The 21305-nt window shown below is 41.7% G+C and overlaps 1 protein-coding gene across 8 annotated transcripts in view; it reads left to right on the plus strand.

Moving 5' to 3' along the window:
* OXR1 (oxidation resistance 1) overlaps positions 1-21305 on the plus strand; it is a 543094-nt gene that overhangs the window by 414886 nt on the left and 106903 nt on the right. For 3 of the 8 annotated variants that reach the window (XM_086336273.1, XM_086336274.1, XM_086336272.1), the window contains one exon: positions 5654-5740. The exons of the other annotated variants lie outside the window; for them this stretch is intronic. In XM_086336273.1, coding sequence (XP_086192399.1) covers positions 5654-5740 — 87 coding nt within the window. The remainder of the gene's footprint in view (positions 1-5653; positions 5741-21305) is intronic. 8 annotated transcript variants of the gene reach the window in all.

Here is a 21305-nt window from a genome sequence, read left to right on the forward strand (position 1 = left end):
ACAAACACCAGCAGAGCCTTTGCTTGTATCTTACTGCTTCAAATACGCTCCATTTTGAGTCCAGCAACACTGACACCACCTAGACAGAGGATATCTCAGATCCTGTTTCAGGTCTTACTGAATCTTAAGATCCCTAAGTGATTCATTTGCACGTTAGAGTTTGCAAAGCACTGGTCTAGATGACTAGAGACTGAAATAATTGTAACAGGTAGATCTTGTTTGGATTGTGATTCCACAAGCCAAGTGCAAAAAGACTTTTTCACCTATTGGAGAAATTGGGCACGGACTAGTTCTTGGCTTCTAAATGCTAATTTTATTTGGTGTGATAAGGAAACCTATCAAAGGTTCCAACAAAGGTCCATATAGTCAAAGCTATGGTTTTTCCAGTAGTCATGTATGGATGTGAGAATTGGCCCGTAAAGAAAGCTGAACGCTGAAGAATTGGTGCTTTTGAACTGTGGTGGTGGAGAAGACCCTTGAGAGTCCCTGGACTGCAAAGAGATCAAACCAGTCAATCCTAAAGGAAATTAACCCTGAATATCATTGGAAGGACTGATGCTGAAGCTGAAGCTCCAATACTTTGGCCACCTGATGTGAAGAGCTGACACATTAGAGAAGACCCTAAGGAAAGATTGAAGGCAGGAGAAGAAGGGGACAACAGAAGACGAGATGGTTGGATGGCATCACCGACTTGACGGACATGAGTTTGAGGGAGCTCCAGGAGATGGTGATGGGCAGAGGAGCCTGGCGTGCTGCAGTCCATGAGGTCTCAAAGAGTCCTACATGACTGAGAGACTGAACAACAGAAAGGCACCTAATGGTTAATGATTAATGTCCAAATTACTTATTTTACTGCTTTTTTATATTTTGTGTATTTATTTATGAGGTGGCACCAGGTCTTAGGTGCAGCACCTGGAATCTTTGATCTTTGTTGTGGCATATGGGATCTAGTTCTCCAGCCAGGGATCGAACCCAGGCCACCATGTTGGGTGCTTGGAGTCTTAGCCACTGGACCACAAGGGAAGTTCCCAAATCTTTTAAAATGTAGACATGAATACCAAGGTATATAGGGGTGAAATAATATGGCTGGAATTTGCTTTAAAACATTTTGGCAAAGACAGTAGCAGTAAGTGATACTAATGTGGTAAAATCTTGGAAATGTTTGAAACTGTCCTATTAGTTGTTATGCTCTTGTGTCAACTTTTTAGTGTGTTAGAATATTTCATACATTTTTTTTAAATATAAAAATAATGCAAATCAAAACCACTATGAGGTACCATTTCACGCCAGTCAGAATGGCTGTGATCCAAAAGCTACAAGCAATAAATGCTGAAGAGGGTGTGGAGAAAAAGGAACCCTCTTACACTGTTGGTGGGAATGCAAACTAGTACAGCCACTATGGAGAACAGTGTGGAAATTCCTTAAAAAACTGGAAATAGAACTGCCTTATGACCCAGCAATCCTACTGCTGGGCATACACACTGAGGAAACCAGAATTGAAAGAGACACGTGTACCCCAATGTTCATTGCAGAACTGTTTATAATAGCCAGAACATGGAAGCAACCTAGATGTCCATCAGCAGATGGATGGATAAGAAAGCTGTGGTACATATACACACTGGAGTATTACTCAGCCATTAAAAAGAATGCATTTGAATCAGTTCTAATGAGGTGGATGAAACTGGAGCCTATTATATAGAGTGAAGTAAGCCAGAAAGAAAAACACCAATACAGTATACTAACACATATATATGGAATTTAGAATGATGGTAACAATAACCCTGTATATGAGACAGCAAAAGAGACACTGATGTATAGAACAGTCTTTTGGACTCTGTGGGAGAGGGCGAGGGTGGGATGATTTGGGAGAATGGCATTGAAACATGTATAATATCATATGTGAAACGAGTTGCCAGTCCAGGTTCGATGCACAATACTAGATGCTTGGGCTGGTGCACTGGGATGACCCAGAGGGATGGTATGGGGAGGGAGGAGGGAGGAGGGTTCAGGATGGGGAACACATGTATACCTTTTGATAAATGGCAAAACCAATACAATATTGTAAAGTTAAATAATAAAATAAAATTTAAAAAATAAAATAAATAATAAAAAAAATCAAAATAAATGAACTTATGTCCTAGAAATTGTAAAAATAACTAGAAGAAGTTTCTTATAGTAAAAAGGGTTAATCATGTAACAAGATACCATTTTCTCCAAAGGATTTAAATATGTGCTGTTATTAGCACATATTTTTTGGTCTGTGGGCAATTTTAGATATAGTCCTGGTAAAAACCAGAAGACTTAAAAAAAATCTGCCAAGCTCCCTTTCTCAAAATTGATTCTGTGGTAGATGTTATGCTTTGTGAATACTCTGGGCTGTTGGTCTTAGATTTAATGCCTTCGTTGTGTTTAAAAACAAGAAAAAGCAGTTGGTGATGCCTCTGATCTCGCCCCATGTTTCCTCTCTTGTGGCATTCTTCAGTTTAATGGTTGATTGATGGAATGTTGAGCTGCATAGTCATCCAAATCAGGCATTTAATAGAGTCCTGTACTGATCTCATTCTGTTGAGAGTCTATGCTTGTAAGTGCAGACTAAGGTCCTTTGATGTTACGTGATCAATAGCAAACCCTTTAAGCTGGTATGTATTTGTCATATAGAAAGGCATTCCTTTCAACATCATATAAACCCTTCATGTATCTAACCACTGAAAAGCATATCATTTTTTTTGTTTGTTTCTGGAAAAGGGGATAAAAGAGAATCCCACGAGCTATTAAAAAGAGAAACCAAGTACTTTTGCAGCTTATTAAATGGCAGTATTTGTGGCAATATGTTTTATATTTTCTGGCTCCTTCCTGTAGACACCAAAGAGTGGTTCTCAAAGACTAAGTAATGAACTCTGCCAACATCCCCAGATGCAGACATTATACTGTTTACAGATGAACAACCGACGCCTGACTGGTTCAGTGGCTGCCTTGTGAGTGAGTCAGAGGATGAGTGAGCAAGGTGCTTCCAGAAACCTTCCCATTTGAACCCCAAGTAGTTTTCCCAGCGTGGCGCTGTATTTGGTCTATTGGCTTGGATTTGATGGAATAACTTAGATCTAAGGTTTTCCTTTGATGAATCTGTATTTGGAGGAATAAATGAATAATGGGACAGTGAAGGAAATCTGGGTGCTGACTTTGAATCAGAGAATGACTGACACTCAGGTGCTGCTCCGTACACTTCTGTAATTTAGGTTGTGCCCCCAGAGTCTCCCTATTTATAAAAAGCTGCTTTGTTAGATGTCTGTGGTTTTTTATTTTGACTTAAGATCTTTTTTTCTCCCTCTTCCTATTCTTCCTGGTAGATGTCCAGTCACCTAGTCTTTCTTTCTCTGTTCTTTCCATGAAAACAGCCTCTTATGAAATTTTCCGTATTGCTCATTAGCCCTCAAAAACCTGTTAGTTAAACTACGAGCTTTTCTCTTTTTTTATTGAAGTATCACTGACTTACAGTGTTGTGTTAGTTCTGGTCTGGAGCAAAGTATTCAGATATATTTCTATATATATTAATATCTATATACAGCTATATTCATTTTCATATTCTTTTCCATTATTGTTTATTACAAGATATTGAATATAGTTCCCTGTGACAGGGAACAGTAGGACCTTGTTGTCTATCTGTTTTAAATAGAAGAGTTTTTATCTGCCAATCCCATGCCTGTAATTCACCCCCTCCCTTTTCCTTTACCACGTAAGTTTGTTTTCTATGTCTGTGAGTCTGTTTTTATTTTGTAAATAAACCTATTTGTGTCATATTCTAGATTCTCCGCATAAGTGATAACATGGTGCTTGTCTTTCTCTTTCAGACTTACTTCACTTAGTATCATAATCTCTAGGTCCGTCCATGTTGCTGCAAATATGCACAATATACTGTGTATATACCACATCTTCTTTATCCATTCATCAGTGGATGTGTATTTATGTTTCTCCTATATCTTGGCTATTGTAAATAGTGCTGCTATGGACATTGGGGTGCATGTATTTTTGCAATTAAGAGTTTTCACCTTTTATGGATATATGCCCAGGAGTGGGATTGCTGGATCATATGACAACTCTATTTTTAGTTTTTTGAGGAACCTCCACACTATTTTCCATAGTGGCTGCACCAATTTACATTTCCAGCAACAGTGTAGGAGGGTTCCGTATTCTCACACCCTCACCAGCATTTATTATTTGTGGACTTTTTGATGATGGCCATTCTGATGAGTGTGAGGTAATACCTCATTATAGTTTTGATTTGCATTTCTCTAATAATTGAGATTTGTCTGCAAACCTCTTCCACTCCTTAGCTTGTTTGTTTTGCCTCAGCATAGCACAATATTATCATCTTTGTCTGGAGGATTATTATTAGAACAACTTGTTGTTTTTCCTAAGAGTTTTTCCTACTGTTAAAATTATTATCATAAAATATAACAATATTTCAAAAGCTCTAAAATACCTTTATTACTGGAGATGAGTTTTATAGGAAGCATGATGCAAAGTTTCATAGCCCCCAAATTAATAAATATACAATTAATAACTATTATATATCCTTTTGCTATTTTAAAAGAATATCATATTTAAAAAAAAACAAAAAAAACAAAAAACAGAGAAATAAGATGGTCAAGGAGTACTGTGCTGCTGTGCTTACTCAGTTGTGTGTCCGATTCTTTGCAACCCCATAGACTGTAGCTCGCTAGGCTTTTCTGTCCATGGGGATTCTTGTAGGCAAGAATACTGGAGTGGGTTGCCATGCCCTCCTCCAGGCAGAGAGTACTATTTAAGGATGATTTCCCCCTCAAAAAGGTAACATCAAGACCAATATAAAAATGAACGTGTTAAATACTTTACTTAACTCATTACTTAAGGAAGCAATAAGATGCTACAAAAAGATGTTACAGCCAACTTAAAGGAGAATCCAAGTAGACATAGACACGGCTTATTGGAATGCGTGTGCACATGGGGACACACTTCCACTGTTGCTGAAGAAAGTCAATTCAAAGTCTCTTGGACAGAACTTGCAAAACAAGAATGTCTTTGTTTATAGACTAGAATAATTTTGCATAGCTATCAGCTTTTACACTTTACAGAGTTGTAAATCTGCTTCCATAGAATCAAAATTAGATAATCCAGAAGAGTGTACTCTAGACACTGCATAGCTTTCCACTGAAGCACAGAATTATTTTCCCCGTAACACACGGTATCCCTAAGTGCATTGTGACTATCAGTGACCCTCAACTATAATCACAAAGAGGTCCACATTCCTTAGATGTTCACAATTTAGCTTCAGCCTCTTTCCATTTTCTGTTCTCTGGCCCAGTACCCTTAAACCCTACTTTATTCAGCCACAGTTAACTACATTCTACTATTTTTACCAATCCTTCAAGTCCCTGTTGTCACTTCCTCCAAAAAGCGGTCTTGTACTTTATCTACTTTAACTGGGAATTACCGTACTTCCCCTTGACACTCATCACATTCTTGTGTATTGACAATCTGCTATGATCTATGGTAGTTCTGCAACTTGAGAGTACATCAGGATCCTCTGGAGAGCTGGTTAAAACACAGATTTCTGGGTTCCACCAGTCCTCTGATGGAGCTGAGTTGAAGCCTGAGAATTTTTATTTCTTACAAGATCCTAGATGCTGCTGCTGCTGCTGCTGTTCTGAAGATAACATTTTGATAACCACCTGCCCAGAGAAACCCTGTACAGATACTGCAGGTAAGATTAGTGAGACATTAGACGCAACCTTTTAGGAATTCATGTGTGTGCTAAGTCACTTCAGTCATGTCCAACTCTTTGCGATCCTATGGACTGTAGCCCTCCAGGCTCCTCTATCCATGAGATTCTCCAGGCAAGAATACTGGAATGGGTTGCCATTTCCTCCTCCAGGGGATTTTCCTGACCCAGGGACTGAATCCACATATCTTACATCTACATCATTGGCAGGCGGGTTCTTTACCACTAGCATCACCTGGGAAACCCTTTAGGAATTCATAATCTAATGTCAAAAGTTGGCTCCCTGAAATATCCCTAAAACTACCTTTTTGTAAGACAAATCTGAGTTTATTGTGGTAGAGAGACTCAACAGAGCCTTTGAAGTGCCTTGTGTTGGGATGGGGGAGAAGACTAGGGGAGTAATAGTTGCGATTTTTGAGATTTTCAAATTTAAAGCAGATCTTTCAGTGTAACAACTTGGTTAGGACTGGGTAATGGTTTTTCCAGTGGTCATGTATGGATGTGAGAGTTAGACTGTGAAGAACGCTGAGCACCAAAGAATTGATGCTTTTGAACTGTGGTGTTGGAGAAGACTCTTGAGAGTCCCTTGGACTGCAAGGAGAGCCAACCAGTCCATTCTAAAGGAGATCAGTCCTGGGTGTTCTTTGGAAGGACTGATGCTAAAGCTGAAACTCCAGTACTTTGGCCACCTCATGCGAAGAGTTGACTCACTGGAAAAGACTCTGATGCTGGGAGGGATTGGGGGCAGGAGGAGAAGGGGACGACAGAGGATGAGATGGCTGGATGGCATCACTGACTCGATGGACATGAACTTGAGTGAACTCCGGGAGTTGGTGATGGACAGGGAGGCCTGGCGTGCTGCAATTCATGGGGTCACAAAGAGTCGGACACAACTGAGCGACTGAACTGAACTGAACTGAGGTATCTTAGCATGGTAGTTTAGAATTGATAGAATAAGATGAGGATTTGGGGGCAAGGAGTTCAAAGAGTTCTGGTGTGTAAACTGTCAGTTGATGCCTTCTATTAAGAATTGATGTATCTGTTTAGGATATTTATGAAATGAACCAGAAGAGAGTGGAGTAGAAAAGTCAAATTAACAGAGACAGTCAACTAATAGTTTCAGAGACAGACACATAAAGTGTGTCCAGAAACGCCAAATACATATCTTATAAACATTCAATATTAAATTTTGAGCAGCAGAAAGAATTTATATTTATTAAGAAGCAATTATACTTAATTGTATATATGTGTGTGTGTATTTCAACTAACTGTATATGTGTATAAGACTATTGTGATAATTATTATTATCTCTAGCTAATGCAGATAAGAGAACCTTTGGATAGAACTCTTTATATTATCCAAAACTCATGGTCTCTTCTTTTTTGGAGAAATAAAGCGAATGTGATGATTTTAAAACACAGTAATCCTCTATTTAGAAATAATAGAAATAAGTGTGTATATATATATATATATTTTTTTTTTTTTTAAGTCTGAATAGCAAGTGATTTTTACTTTGGGAAGTAACTCAAACTCTAACCTTTGGGGGCATAAAGTTGACATCTGTTACCTTGCAAATCAATTTTTAGAAACACCCTAAAGTGAGTGTGTTAAAATTACACCTGAAAAAGATAAATCTTTTGAAATTCAAATTCTGGCACAGGGTTCAATGTTTAAGAAATAGTTAAAACTTTGTACCAAATACAACCTATGTTTGGTCACAGTGCTTGAAAGAATACCCAGAATGCTTTTTAAGATTCTAAAATCAAATTAGAATATATGCATACTATAAAATAAATCGACTTAGATTTTTTCATGACAAGCTCATAAATGCATGTTCTATAAAATCACTGAGGAAAATTCATTTCAGTGTTCTTTTGCTGAAGTTTCGAAAAAACACCTGCAGATAGCACATCTTTGTTGTTGTTCAGTAGCTCAGTCGTGTCCTACTCTTTACAACCCCAGGGACTGCAGCATGCCAGACTTCCCTGTCCTTAATCATCTCCCAGAGCTTGCTCAAACTCGTGTCCATTGAGTTGGTGATGCCATCCAACCATTTTGTCCTCTGTTGTCCCCTTCTCCTCCTGCTTTAATCTTTCTCAGCATCAGAGTCTTTTCTTTAGAAGTTATCAAATACTTGTCATTTGTGCTAATGGTGTTCACAACATACAAATTTGTTTTCTACAGAAGCATCATTCTGTTAGCAATAAACTATTTTGCATGCATCTGTCTTGTCCCTTTGCTGTCTGGGGTTTTTTTAATTACATCTTTCTTTCAGTCTCAGATTTCTCTGTGCTAACTGTAGCTAAGTCAGATTGGTGCAAAGAGGACTTCAGCGAGTAGGCATCTTAGTTGGGACCACATAGATTTTGAAACAGTAAGTAAAAATGTGGGGCTGAAAGAGAAAGCACAGAAAGATATTTCAGCAAGTGGCCATAGCCTGATCCCAAAGAGGTATCAGGATCCATAGAAACATGCTATCCCTAGGCACAACATACTAATGCAAATATAAAAAATCTTAAATATTATTTTAGCTAGGCAGAGGATGAAATAAGGCTGTCTGAGGACAAACTATAAAAGTTGCCAGAGGCATAATGCAATTATCTTTCCCACCATCTATTAGATCTGGGTTTCTCCACCTTGGCACTGTTGGCATTTAAAGCTGGATGACTCTTTTTTGTGGGAGCTGTCCTGAACATTGTAAGATCTTAAGGAGCATACTTGGCCTCCACCTACTTATATGCCAGGAACACGCCCTCCATTTGACAACCAGAAATATCTCCAAACATAGCTAAATGTTCCCTGGGGGTGGGGTCACCAGATTTAGAGAACACCCAGGTAAATTGGAATTTCTGGTGAACAACAAATGACATTTGGGTATGAGTATGTTCCATGCAAAATTTGGTATAAAATTTTATTTAAAAATTATGTGTACTTTATGTGAAATTCAAATTTAACTGGGAATCCTGTATTTGAGGGCTTCCTTGGTGGCTCAGTGGAGAAGGCAATGGCACCCCACTCCAGTACTTTTGCCTGGAAAATCCCATGGATGGAGGAGCCTTGTAGGCTGCAGTCCATGGGGTTGCAAAGAGTCGGACACGACTGAGCGACTTCGCTTTCACTTTTCACTTTCATGCATTGGAGAAGGAAATGGCAACCCACTCCAGTGTTCTTGCCTGGAGAATCCCAGGGACGGGGGAGCCTGGTGGCTGCTGTCTATGGGGTCACACACAGTCAGACACGACTGAAGTGACTTAGCATAGCATAGCATTGGTGGCTCAGTGGTAAAGAATCCACCTGCCAATGCAGGAGACATGGGTTTGATCCCTGGGTTGGGAAGATCCTCTGGAGAAGGGAATGGCAACCCACTCCAGTATTCTTGCCTGGGAAATCCCATGGAGAGAGGAGCCTGGTGGGCTACAGTCCATAGGGTTTCAGAAGAGTCAGTCACAACTTAGTGACTAAACAATAACCAGTATTTTATCTTGTAACACTACTGGGAGGCAAAATCGCCCATGAAAGAGAGAACTTTCTTTTACCTTCCTGAGGTTACCAGTAACCTTGTTTACAAAGTGGGGCTAATTATCTTTCCTCTCAGGGAGGACTTGAGATCAAAGGAAATAATATAAGAAAAATCCTTAGTACAATGCCCAACATAGTAAGCAATTGAGAAATGTTCATTATTATTATCTCAGGATCCCTCACAAGATGATGTCATAATCATTACTGGTTTCTCAACTTAATTTTCACTAACAGGAAAGAAAACTGTATTACAGAAACAACAGGAGCCCAGTGGCGATTCTTAATCTTGGCTACACACTGCAGTCACCTAGGCAGTGTCCCTCCTAAGGTCTGTATCCCACCTCTAAGAGATTTGGATTTCACTGATCTGGAGTGTGACCTGAGCACTGGGATTTCAGAAGATCCACAGGAGTCCTAAAATGTGTAGCCAAGGCTGAGAACTGCAATTTGAGAGAATAGAGTTGGATAGTTGGTACTCCTAAATAATAAAGAGAGGGAGTAAGCTAGACTTAATTACATCTGTGTCTTGAGTTATAGAAAAGTAAGTTGGGATCAAATTTAGAGAAAAGATGGACATGATTTCACTCATCCATTCATTCAACAGATACAATACTTGCGTGTCTACTGTGTGCTGGGCCTTGTTCTAAGCAGTGAAGGGAGTCCCTGTCCTTGTTGAATGCCACTAGGGGACTGAAAGTTTCTCAGTCATGTCTGACTCTTTGCGACCCCCTGGACTCATCAGAAACCCATCAGGCTCCTCTGTCCATGGAATTCTTCAAGCAAGAATATATTCTTGCTTGGAGGGGTTGCCATTTCTTTCTCCAGGGGATCTCCGCAACCCAGGATCAAGCCCCAGTCTTCTGCATTGGCAGGTGGATTCTTTACCATCTGAGCCACCAGGGAAGCCCAACAATAGCAACAGCAAATAGACTTAAAATTTTTGGCCACGACATATGGCATGTGGAACTTCCCTGACCAGACAGATAATAAATAAGACATTTTAATCAAATGTCAAAGATTAGCACTAAAGAGAGGAAAGATGGTAGCATTCCAAAATATCAAAGTAATAACTAATCTTATTGAGAAAACAAAATGGGGAGAACTCAGTGACTTACCATGTTCTCTCAACTTTGAACCTGAAACAGATGAGTAGGAAGGGCATGTTAACCAAGAAAAAAGGGTGGCATAAAACTGTGAAGAGTGTCAGAAAGGCTAAAACCCAGAGTGAGTTTGCAGAAACACTAAAGGAACCAGCCAACTAGCATCATTCTATGAAAAGGGAAGTCCTAAAATAAAGGAAAATAAGAAGGAAGAGTGAGGCTCTCTTCTTGAGGAAGATGTACATTGCTGAACTATTAATAGACAGAACAACTGCGCCTATTTGCTTTGCTTTTCTCAGTTAAGAATGAATGTGCCAGACTTCCCTGGCAGTCCAGTGGTTAAGACACTGTGCTCCCAATGCAGGGGGTATGGGTTTGATCCCTGTTTGGGGAACTGGGATCCCACATACAGTGCAGCCCTTGCCCCCACAAAAAAAGAATGAATGAGCTACACATCAATTTAATTCTTAGTTTAGACAAGGGAACCTAGAAGGGTAGAGGAAAGTTTTCTTCCTTCCCAACAGAGCACCGATCATATGTCAGGCCTGTGTCAAATGTCATGAACTTATACTGTTTTCATTAGACACTAGGTCACCTTTGCTATCCCAGTGTGATGATAGCTGAGGAAACTGTGTCTCACCAGTGTTTACTGAGTTCTTTAAGAATACTAATCAGGAATTACTAGAAGCAGAAGTATGTCTGTCTGGTTTAGCACTTACTTGGTGCCTAGTGAGGGCACCACATCTGTTGAATGATTGAATCAGTTCACAAACCTCTGGGCATTATTTTTTTTTTTTAAATGAATGAACTACTAGAAAATACAAAACAAAAACTGTGACATGGAAATTTAGGCAAAGGTAGGTGAGGACATAGTGAAAGACCCCTTACATCCACTTTGCATGACTTATAACCTCTTTGTCCAGAAAACTGGTTATGAGGATATTTCGATATGCAGTCATAGAGCCTGTGGTAGTGATATGCTGAGAATTATAGAAAACTTGTAAAATTACCCTCTCTTTTATAACAAGCAAACCTCGAAACATAGATAGTGGCTTAAATACAAGTTTATTTCTTGTTCAAGTCTGAAACTGATGTTCCTCAGTGGTGGGTGGCTCCCGTCTAAGAGAAGATCCAGGGACCTGGCTTCCTTCTATCTCATGGTCATCTTTAACAAATGTCTTCTAAGGTCTTTGTGTTCATCTGCTTCCAGGCTGTGAAAGCAAAGGACCATGGAGGGTCATCAGTGGGATGCCCTTGTGGGCCAGGCCTGGAAGAAGCACACATCACTTTTGCAATCCTTCCATTGACTAGAACTCAGTCACTTGGGCACCGAGATCAAAAAGAAAGCTCGGAAGAATAATCAGATTTGTTGACAGATAACCAGTCTCTATCTGGGTAGTAGGAGAGCTGCCAGAAAAGTATAATTAGATGAAGAATTCAGATTTCAAAAGATGGGGCTAAAGTGGAGTTGAAGGATACAGAAACAACAAAGTTCGTTTGAAGCCCACTGGGAAGGGAAAAACAGTGATCACTTGGAGTCTGGACCTCATCTTCTAATGAGAAAAGCATTTAACAGTTACATGATGTAGCTGACAAATGAAAACTAGGCGATGGCCTCAGGTAGTGTATTCATACTTCTTTGGATAAGTGTGTCCAGTGAGTAGTAATCACAGTCAACTGAAGGCACTCTCAAGTGTTTGTGCCCTGTGCCTGCCCAAGGCCCAAATATTTTGTGAACAACTTAGAGATAAATCTGTAGTTGGCTCAGGGAAAGAGATAATGGAATGATACTTAAGTGAAATAATCAAGAGTAGTTTCAAAATGATCTCAGCAACCTAGAACACAGGGGAGCAAAATTTTTCCAAAAACAGCATGGGAATACATCTGGGGGCTTTTGGGTCATAATGTCTGAGTCACAACTAGTCATCTCTGCTGTTGTAACATAAAAGCTGTTATGGACAATACATACATGAACTGGTGTGGCTGTGTTCCAATGAAGCTGCATTGATTAAAAACAGGTATCAGGCTTGATTTGATCCACAAGCCACGACTTTGCTGAACCCTGACCTAGAAGTATATAGACTGAACTCTGAAGACAATAAATCTTAATTTGTTTACTTAAAGCCAAGGGACAGTGGGTCTAATAGTATGGTTCTGAACAGCGCGGGCGGCTGCGACCGGCGCACTAAAGCGCGGGCGGCTGCGACCGGCGCACTAAAGCGCGGGCGGCTGCGACCGGCGCACTAAAGCGCGGGCGGCTGCGACCGGCGCACTAAAGCGCGGGCGGCTGCGACCGGCGCACTAAAGCGCGGGCGGCTGCGACCGGCGCACTAAAGCGCGGGCGGCTGCGACCGGCGCACTAAAGCGCGGGCGGCTGCGACCGGCGCACTAAAGCGCGGGCGGCTGCGACCGGCGCACTAAAGCGCGGGCGGCTGCGACCGGCGCACTAAAGCGCGGGCGGCTGCGACCGGCGCACTAAAGCGCGGGCGGCTGCGACCGGCGCACTAAAGCGCGGGCGGCTGCGACCGGCGCACTAAAGCGCGGCCGAGAGGAGCTACCCCGCGTCCGACGTCAGGGGCGGCGGCCGGGAGGAGCTACCCCGCGTCCGACGTCAGGGGCAGAGGCCGGGAGGACCCCATGCCCAAAGGGCAGCGGCCAAGAGGAGTTACCCCACGTCCGAGGTCAGGGGCAGCGACCGAGAGTGCCAGGCTGCGACGCTGCGACGGCGCAGGAACCGCCGAGAGGAGCGACGCAAGTCCGAGGTCAGGGGCGGCGGCCGGGAGGAGCTACCCCGTGTCCGAGGCCAGGGGCGGCGGCCAGGAGGAGCTACCCCACACCCGAGGCCAGGGGTGGTGGCCAGGAGGAGCTACCCCCACGTCCGAGGTCAGGGGCAGAATCCTGGAGGACCCCATGCCCGAAGGGTAGCGGCCAAGAGGAGTTACCCCACGTCCGAGGTCAGGGGCAGCGACCGAGAGTGCCAGGCTGTGACCGCGCAGGAACGGCTGAGAGGAGCTACCCAAGTCCGAGGTCAGGGGCGGCGGCTGAGTGGAGCTACCCCGCTTCTGAGGCCAGGGGCGGTGGCCTAGAGGAGCGCCACGTCCCCACGCCCGAGGCCAGGGGCAGCGGCCAGGAGGAGCTACCCCACACCAAGGCCAGGGGCGGTGGCCGGGAGGAGTAACCCCACGCCCGAGAAAGGGGCAGCGGCCAGGAGGACCAACCCCACATCCAAGGAGTGGTGGCTGCGCGGGCACAGGAGGGCCTAGAGGAGCTATCCCACGTTGAAGGTCAGAACGGCGGAGGTGAGGAGATACCCCTCGTACAAGGTAAGGAGCAACAGCTGCACTTTGCTGGAGCAGCCATGAAGAGATACCCCACGCCCAAGGTAAGAGAAACCCAAGTAAGATGGTAGGTGTTGCAAGAGGGCATCAGAGGGCAGACACACTGAAACCATACTCACAGAAAACTAGTCAATTTCATCACACTAGGACCACAGCCTTGTCTAACTCAATGACACTAAGCCATGCCCGTGAGGCAACCCAAGACAGGAGGGTCATGGTGGAGAGATCTGACAGAATGTGGTCCACTGGAGAAGGCAATGGCAAACCACTTCACTATTCTTGCCTTGAGAACCCCATGAACAGTATGAAAAGGCAAAATGATAGGATACTGAAAGAGGAACTCCCCAGGTCAGTAGGTGCCCAATATGCTACTGGAGATCAGTGGAGAAATAACTCCAGAAAGAATGAAGGGATGGAGCCAAAGCAAAAAGAATACCCAGCTGTGGATGTGACTGGAGATAGAAGCGAGGTCCGATGCTGTAAGAGCAATATTGCATAGGAACCTGGAATGTCAGGTCCATGAATCAAGGCAAATTGGAAGTGGTCAAACAAGAGATGGCAAGAGTGAATGTCGACATTCTAGGAATCACCGAACTAAAATGGACTGGAACAGGCGAATTTAACTCAGATGACCTTTACATCTACTACTGTGGGCAGGAATCCCTCAGAAGAAATGGAGTAGCCATCATGGTCAACAAAAGAGTCCGAAATGCAGTACTTGGATGCAATCTCAAAAACGACAGAATGATCTCTCTTCATTTCCAAGGCAAACCATTCAATATCACAGTAATCCAAGTCTATGCCCCAACCAGTTACGCTGAAGAAGCTGAAGTTGAACGGTTCTATGAAGACCTCCAAGACCTTTTAGAACTAACACCCAAAAAAGATGTCCTTTTCATTATAGGGGACTGGAATGCAAAAGTAGGAAGTCAAGAAACACCTGGAGTAACAGGCAAATTTGGCCTTGGAATACGGAATGAAGCAGGGCAAAGACTAATAGAGTTTTGCCAAGAAAATGCACTGGTCATAGCAAACACCCTCTTCCAACAACACAAGAGAACACTCTACACATGGACATCACCAGATGGTCAACACCAAAATCAGATTGATTATATTCTTTGCAGCCAAAGATGGAGAAGCTCTATACAGTCAACCAAAACAAGACCAGGAGCTGACTGTGGCTCAGATCATGAACTCCTTATTACCAAATTCAGACTTAGATTGAAAAAAGTAGGGAAAACCACTAGACCATTCAGGTATGACCTAAATCAAATCCCTTATGATTATACAGTGGAAGTGAGAAACAGATTTAAGGGCCTAGATCTGATAGATCGAGTGCCTGATGGACGGAGGTTCGTGACATTGTACAGGAGACAGGGATCAAGACCATCCCCATGGAAAAGAAATGCAAAAAAGCAAAATGGCTGTCTGGGGAGGCCTTACAAATAGCTGTGAAAAGAAGAGAAGCAAAAAGCAAAGGAGAAAAGGAAAGGTATAAACATTTGAATGCAGAGTTCCAAAGAATTGCAAGAGGAGATAAGAAAGCCTTCCTCAGCGATCAATGCAAAGAAATAGAGGAAAACAACAGAATGGGAAAGACTAGAGATCCCTTCAAGAAAATTAGAGATACCAAGGGAACATTTCATGCAACGGTGGGCTCGATAAAGGACAGAAATGGTATGGACCTAACAGAAGCAGAAGATATCAAGAAGAGGTGGCAAGAATACACAGAAGAACTGTATAAAAAAGATTTTCACGACCCAGATAATCACGATGGTATGATCACTCACCTAGAGCCAGACAACCTGGAATGTGAAGTCAAGGGGGCCTTAGAAAGCATCACTACAAACAAAGCTAGTGGAGGTGATGGAATTCCAGTTGAGCTATTTCAAATCTTGAAAGATGATGCTGTGAAAGCACTGCAGTCAATCTGCCTGCAAATTTGGACAACTCAGCAGTGGCCACAGGACTGGAAAACATCAGTTTTCATTCCAATCCCAAAGAAAGGCAATGCCAAAACATGCTCAAACTACTGCACAATTGCACTCATCTCACATGCTAGTAAAGCTCAAAATTCTCCAAGCCAGGCTTCAGCAATATGTGAACTGTGAACTTCCTGATGTTCAAGCTGGTTTTAGAAAAGGCAGAGGAACCAGAGATCAAATTGCCAACATCTGCTGGATCATGGAAAAAGCAAAAGAGTTCCAGAAAAACATCTATTTCTGCTTTATTGACTATGCCAAAGCCTTTGACTGTGTGGATCACAATAAAATGTGGGAAATTCTGAAAGAGACAGGAATACCAGACCATCTGACCTGCCTCTTGAGAAATCTGTATGCAGGTCAGGAAGCAACAGTTAGAACTGGACAGGGAACAACAGACTGGTTCCAAATAGGAAAAGGAGTATGTCAAGGCTGTATATTATCACCGTGCTTATTTAGCTTATATGCAGAGTACATCATGAGAAACGCTGAGCTGGAAGAAGCACAAGCTGGAATCAAGATTGCCGGGAGAAATATCAATAACCTCAGATATACAGATGACACCACCCTTATGGCAGAGAGTGAAGAGGAACTAAAAAGCCTCCTGATGAAAGTGAAAGAGGAGAATGAAAAAGTTGGCTTAAAGCTCAACATTCAGAAAACGAAGATCATGGCATCTGGTCCCATCACTTCATGGGAAATAGATGGGGAAACAGTGGAAACAGTGTCAGACTTTATTTTTTGGGCTCCAAAATCACTGCAGATGGTGACTGCAGCCATGAAATTAAAAGATGCTTACTCCTTGGAAGGAAAGTTATGTCCAACCTAGATAGCATATTCAAAAGCAGAGACATTACTTTGCCAACAAAGGTCCATCTAGTCAAGGCTATGGTTTTTCCTGTGGTCATGTATGGATGTGAGAGTTGGACTGTGAAGAAGGCTGAGCGCTGAAGAATTTGATGCTTTTGGGCTGTGGTGTTGGAGAAGACTCTTGAGAGTCCCTTGGACTGCAGCAGAATCCAACCAGTCCATTCTAAAGGAGATCAGCCCTGGGATTTCTTTGGAAGGAATGATGCTAAAGCTGAAACTCCAGTACTTTGGCTACCTCATGTGTAGTTGTGACTCATTGGAAAAGACTCTGATGCTGGGAGGATTGGGGGCAGGAGGAGAAGGGGACGACAGGGGATGAGATGGCTGTATGGCGTCACTGACTTGATGGACGTGAGTCTGAGTGAACTCAGGGAGTTGGTGATGGACATGGAGGCCTGGTGTGCTCCGATTCATGGGGTTGCAAAGAGTCGGACACGACTGAACGACTGAACTGAACTGAACAGTATGATAGCCTTTCTAGTCAAAAGAAAGCTACAAGGTATTATTTGTCCTTATTTTATACATAAGAAAGCTGCATCTCAAAAGTAAATAGTTTGACCTAGTTTTCACATTGGAAAACATTTTGTGGGCAATCCTGCCTTTTTAACAAATGTTTGAGTGAATTGAGAGTCACAATTAATTGCTCAGGTCAGAGAAGGAGAACTTCATGTGGCAGCACTCACTGTAGGAAAGCCCTGGGTTTTTCTGGCTCTGTTCTTACCCAAGCATGTGACTTTGATAGACTCGCTTGACTTCTCTGGGCCTTAGCTAACAAATCAATGAAGATAAGAGACGAAACTAGATTAACACCAAGGTTTCTCTCAGGTCTGACAAGGTTGTTATTGCTAAATTCAGGGCAGCATGTGAAAGAGAATTGAGACTTACTGTTTATAGCTCTAAAAGCAATTCTTTTCAAACTTTTTTTTAATATAGTTTTACCTAAAACCAATATATAAACATAAAAATGGCATGTTATGACCATACATGGGCTTCCCTGGTGGTTCAGACAAGAAAGACTCTGCCTGCAATGCAGGGGACCTAGGTTCGATCCCTGGGTCAGGAAGATCCCCTGGAGACGGAAATGGCAACCCACTCCAATATTCTTGCCTGGAAAATCCCCATGGACAGAGAAGCCTGAGGGCTGCAGTCCATGGAGTCGCCAAGAGTCGGACACAACTGAGCGACTAAGCATACACACACATGATCATACATATGGTTTACAAGTTCAAATTTATAATATTTTCTGATCATGAAAACATTTATTGAGAGAATTAGGCTGATAGGGCTGAAACTAAAGTTTTAAACGGGGAGTGATGGGTGATTGATGGACTGTTCTCTGCATGACTACCTCACCATTTGGGCTTCCCAGGTGACGCTAGTGGTAAAGAACCGGCTTGTCGGTGTAGGAGGCATAAGATACGTGGGTTCTATCCCTAGGTTGGGAAGAGCCCCTGGAGGGAGCATGGCAATCCACTCCAGTATTCTTGCCTAAATAATCCCATGGACAGAGCAGCCTGGCAGGCTGCAGTCATGGGATTGCACAGAGTCAGACGTGACTTGGCACACGCATACCTCACCATTCTACTCATTGTGCTTGGTTTGCTTGCTTGCTGTTGGTTGCAAAATGTCAAGAAAGTCCTTATTCATATACATTATTTAAATGGTAAATTAATACATAATCTTGGAACCTGAGAATACTTGTCAGAATATAAAAATGGCAAGAAAGGCCTGAAAAACAGATACATGAACTTGACAATGTAAATCAGGTAGTGTTTTGTATATTAACTTGGAAGGTATGATAAAAATCAGTGAAAATTAACCATTTACAAACCCTTGTATCAGCCAGTTTGGCTAAGCTTATGCTATGGTGCCAAGTGAATCCCTAAACTTCAGTGGCTTACTGTAACAGTGTTTATTTCTTGATTTATTTCTCACTCATATTACATGTCCAATTCAGGTTGAAGTTGGGGGAGGGACTCTGATCTGCATAGTTTCTGGATCCAGGTTGTTGGAGATGGTGCCACCATCTCACCACGTGCCAGCTAAAGCAGGTAGTATCCTTGGTTGCCGAGGCAGGGGCAAAGGCATGTGAAGTGTAGAAAATTGAGTCCTTTAAACAGAGGCCGTTTCTTTACACATGTGAGTATAACACATGTCACTTCTGCTCAGTGGCTCAGTATTTGTCAAAACTAGTCTTGTGGTCCTATTTCAGAAGTAAATGTGTGATCTGCATGAACTAAATATGCAAAACACTTGAAGAACTATAATATAAGGAGCAGATCTCAAACATGCCTCATAATCAAAAAATGAGGTTCCTGAGACACACCCTAAAATCCTGGAATCAGGTTCTCTGGGGTATAGTTGGGAAATCTGAATTTTTAAAAATGTTCCACAGCTGATTCTCATTATCAGCAGGATTCTACTGCTGTGAAGAGGAGTTTTTTTTTTTTTTTTTAATTAGAGGAAAAGCAACAGTTAGATCTGTAGATTTGAGATTACCCAGCTGCAGTGTTGGAGATGATTAAATAGGGGAGAAACAAAAAGCTGAGAGGCTCATGTCACACAACAAACAGAAACGCATGCAGTTATGTACCATGCAATGTGCAGTAGGACCAGCTCCATCTGAGAGTCTTAACAAAGCTGTTGTACATTTCTTTGTGTGTTTAAGAATCTTTTCTCCACCTCTTCCTTCCTTAACTCTCAGAAAACTAGTAGAGTAGGCACAGAGTGGCTTCTAACCAGTCTTTGTTGACTTCATTCATTAAATGCTTTGTGTGCCTGTGTTGGTTGTAGAGCCTGCTCAGCACCCATAGAAGGCCCAGGGTAGGGAGTAGGGTAGGTGGCCATAGTCTGCTTCTTTTTTTCATTTTTCTAATATCTTAAAAAAAAATACAAAGCAGAGATAGGGAAGTTATTTCTAATATAGTCTAAACTAAAACAACTAATAATATACAAATATAGAAGTTTGTAGGAGACTACTATGAAAAATTTTAAATACCAACAAATCAGATAACTTAGGAAAAACAGGTAAATTTCTAGAAAACTTTAAACTAAAACTGAATCATAATGTACTAGAAAATCTTAAGAGAGCAATAATGTAAGAGGTTTGGACCTGTAATAAAAAACATCCCCAAAAAGAAAGGTCCAGGACAGATGATTTCACTGGTGAATTCTACCAAACATTTAAAGAAACATTAACATCAGTCCTTCTCAAACTCTTACACAAAACTGAAGAGGATAGAATTCTCTTAAATTCATTTTGAGGCCATCATTACCCTAATACCAAAACCAGATAAGGACTCTACAAGAAAAGAAAACTACAGGACAATATCTGTGATGAATATAGATGCAAAATTTTTTAACAAAATACTAGTAAACAGAATTCAGCAACACAGTAAAAGGATCATACACCACAATCAAGTGGGACTTATTCCTAGAATGGAAAAATGGTTCAACATATGCAACTCAATAAATCTTATACACCACATCAGTACAGTGAAGAATAAAACTTATATGATCATCTCAATAGATGAAGAAAAAGCATTTGACAAAACTCAATATCCTTCTGTGACAAAAACTCCCAATAAATTGTGTATAGAAGGAATATACCTTAAAATAAGGGGTATATATAGATAAGACACAACTAAAATCACACTCAGCAATGAAAGATTGAAACCTTTTCCTCTAAGATCAGGAAGAAAGCAAGGATGCTCACTGTCACCACTCTTATTCAACACAGTACTGGCAGTTTCAGCCAAAGCACTGAGGCAAGACAAAGAAATAAAAAGCAGCCAAATTGGAAAGGAAGAAGTAAAGTTACAGATGATATGATATTAATATATGATATGATTAATATATGATATTAAATATGATATGGTATAATTAATATATGATATTAAAACAACTCCAATAAAAGTACTGCTAGAACTAATAAACAGATTTCATAAAGTTGTAGGATACAAATCGACAGAGAAAATCAGTTGTATTCATATATACTAAAAATGAACTATTTGAAAAAGAAAGAACATCATCTCATTCACAATAGCATCAGAAACAATAAAATACTTAGGAATAAATTTAGCCAAGGTGGTGAAAGATCTCTACTTTGAAAACTACAAGACAGATGAAAGAAGTTGAATAAGACAAATAAATGGAAAGGTAGCCTATGTTCATGGACTGTAATATTGTTAAAAATGTCCATACTATCCAAAGTGTTCTATATATTCAGTGCGATCCCTGTCAAAGTTCCAATGGAATTTTTCATAGAGATAGGACAGGACATGACTGAAGTGACTTAGCAGTAGTGCTAAAATTCATATGGAGCTGCAGAAGACCCCAAACCACCAAAGCACCTGAGAAAGAGGAGCAAAACTGATGCACATCAGACTTCCTGATTTCAAATTTATTACAAAGTCATACTAATCAAAACAGTGGATACTGATGAACCTATGCAGGGCAGGAGTAGAGACACAGACGTAGAGCACAGGCTTGTGGACATACTGGAGGAAGGAGAGGGTGGGACGAACTGAGAGAGTAGCACTGATACCCATACAGTACCATGTGTACAATAAATAGCCGTGGGAAGCAGCGGTATTGCACAGGAAGCTCAGCTCACTGCTCTGAGATGACCTAGAGGGCTAGGATAGGGGCAGGAAGATTTAAGAGGGAGGGGATATATGTATACTTATAGCTTCCAAAGTGCTGCTGCTAAGCTGCTAAGTCGCTTCAGTCGTGTCCG

The sequence above is a fragment of the Bos grunniens genome, chromosome 14 (assembly GCF_055505025.1).
Source record: "Bos grunniens cultivar Pamir isolate PY7600 chromosome 14, Bosgru_T2T1.0, whole genome shotgun sequence".
NCBI lineage: Eukaryota > Metazoa > Chordata > Mammalia > Artiodactyla > Bovidae > Bos > Bos grunniens.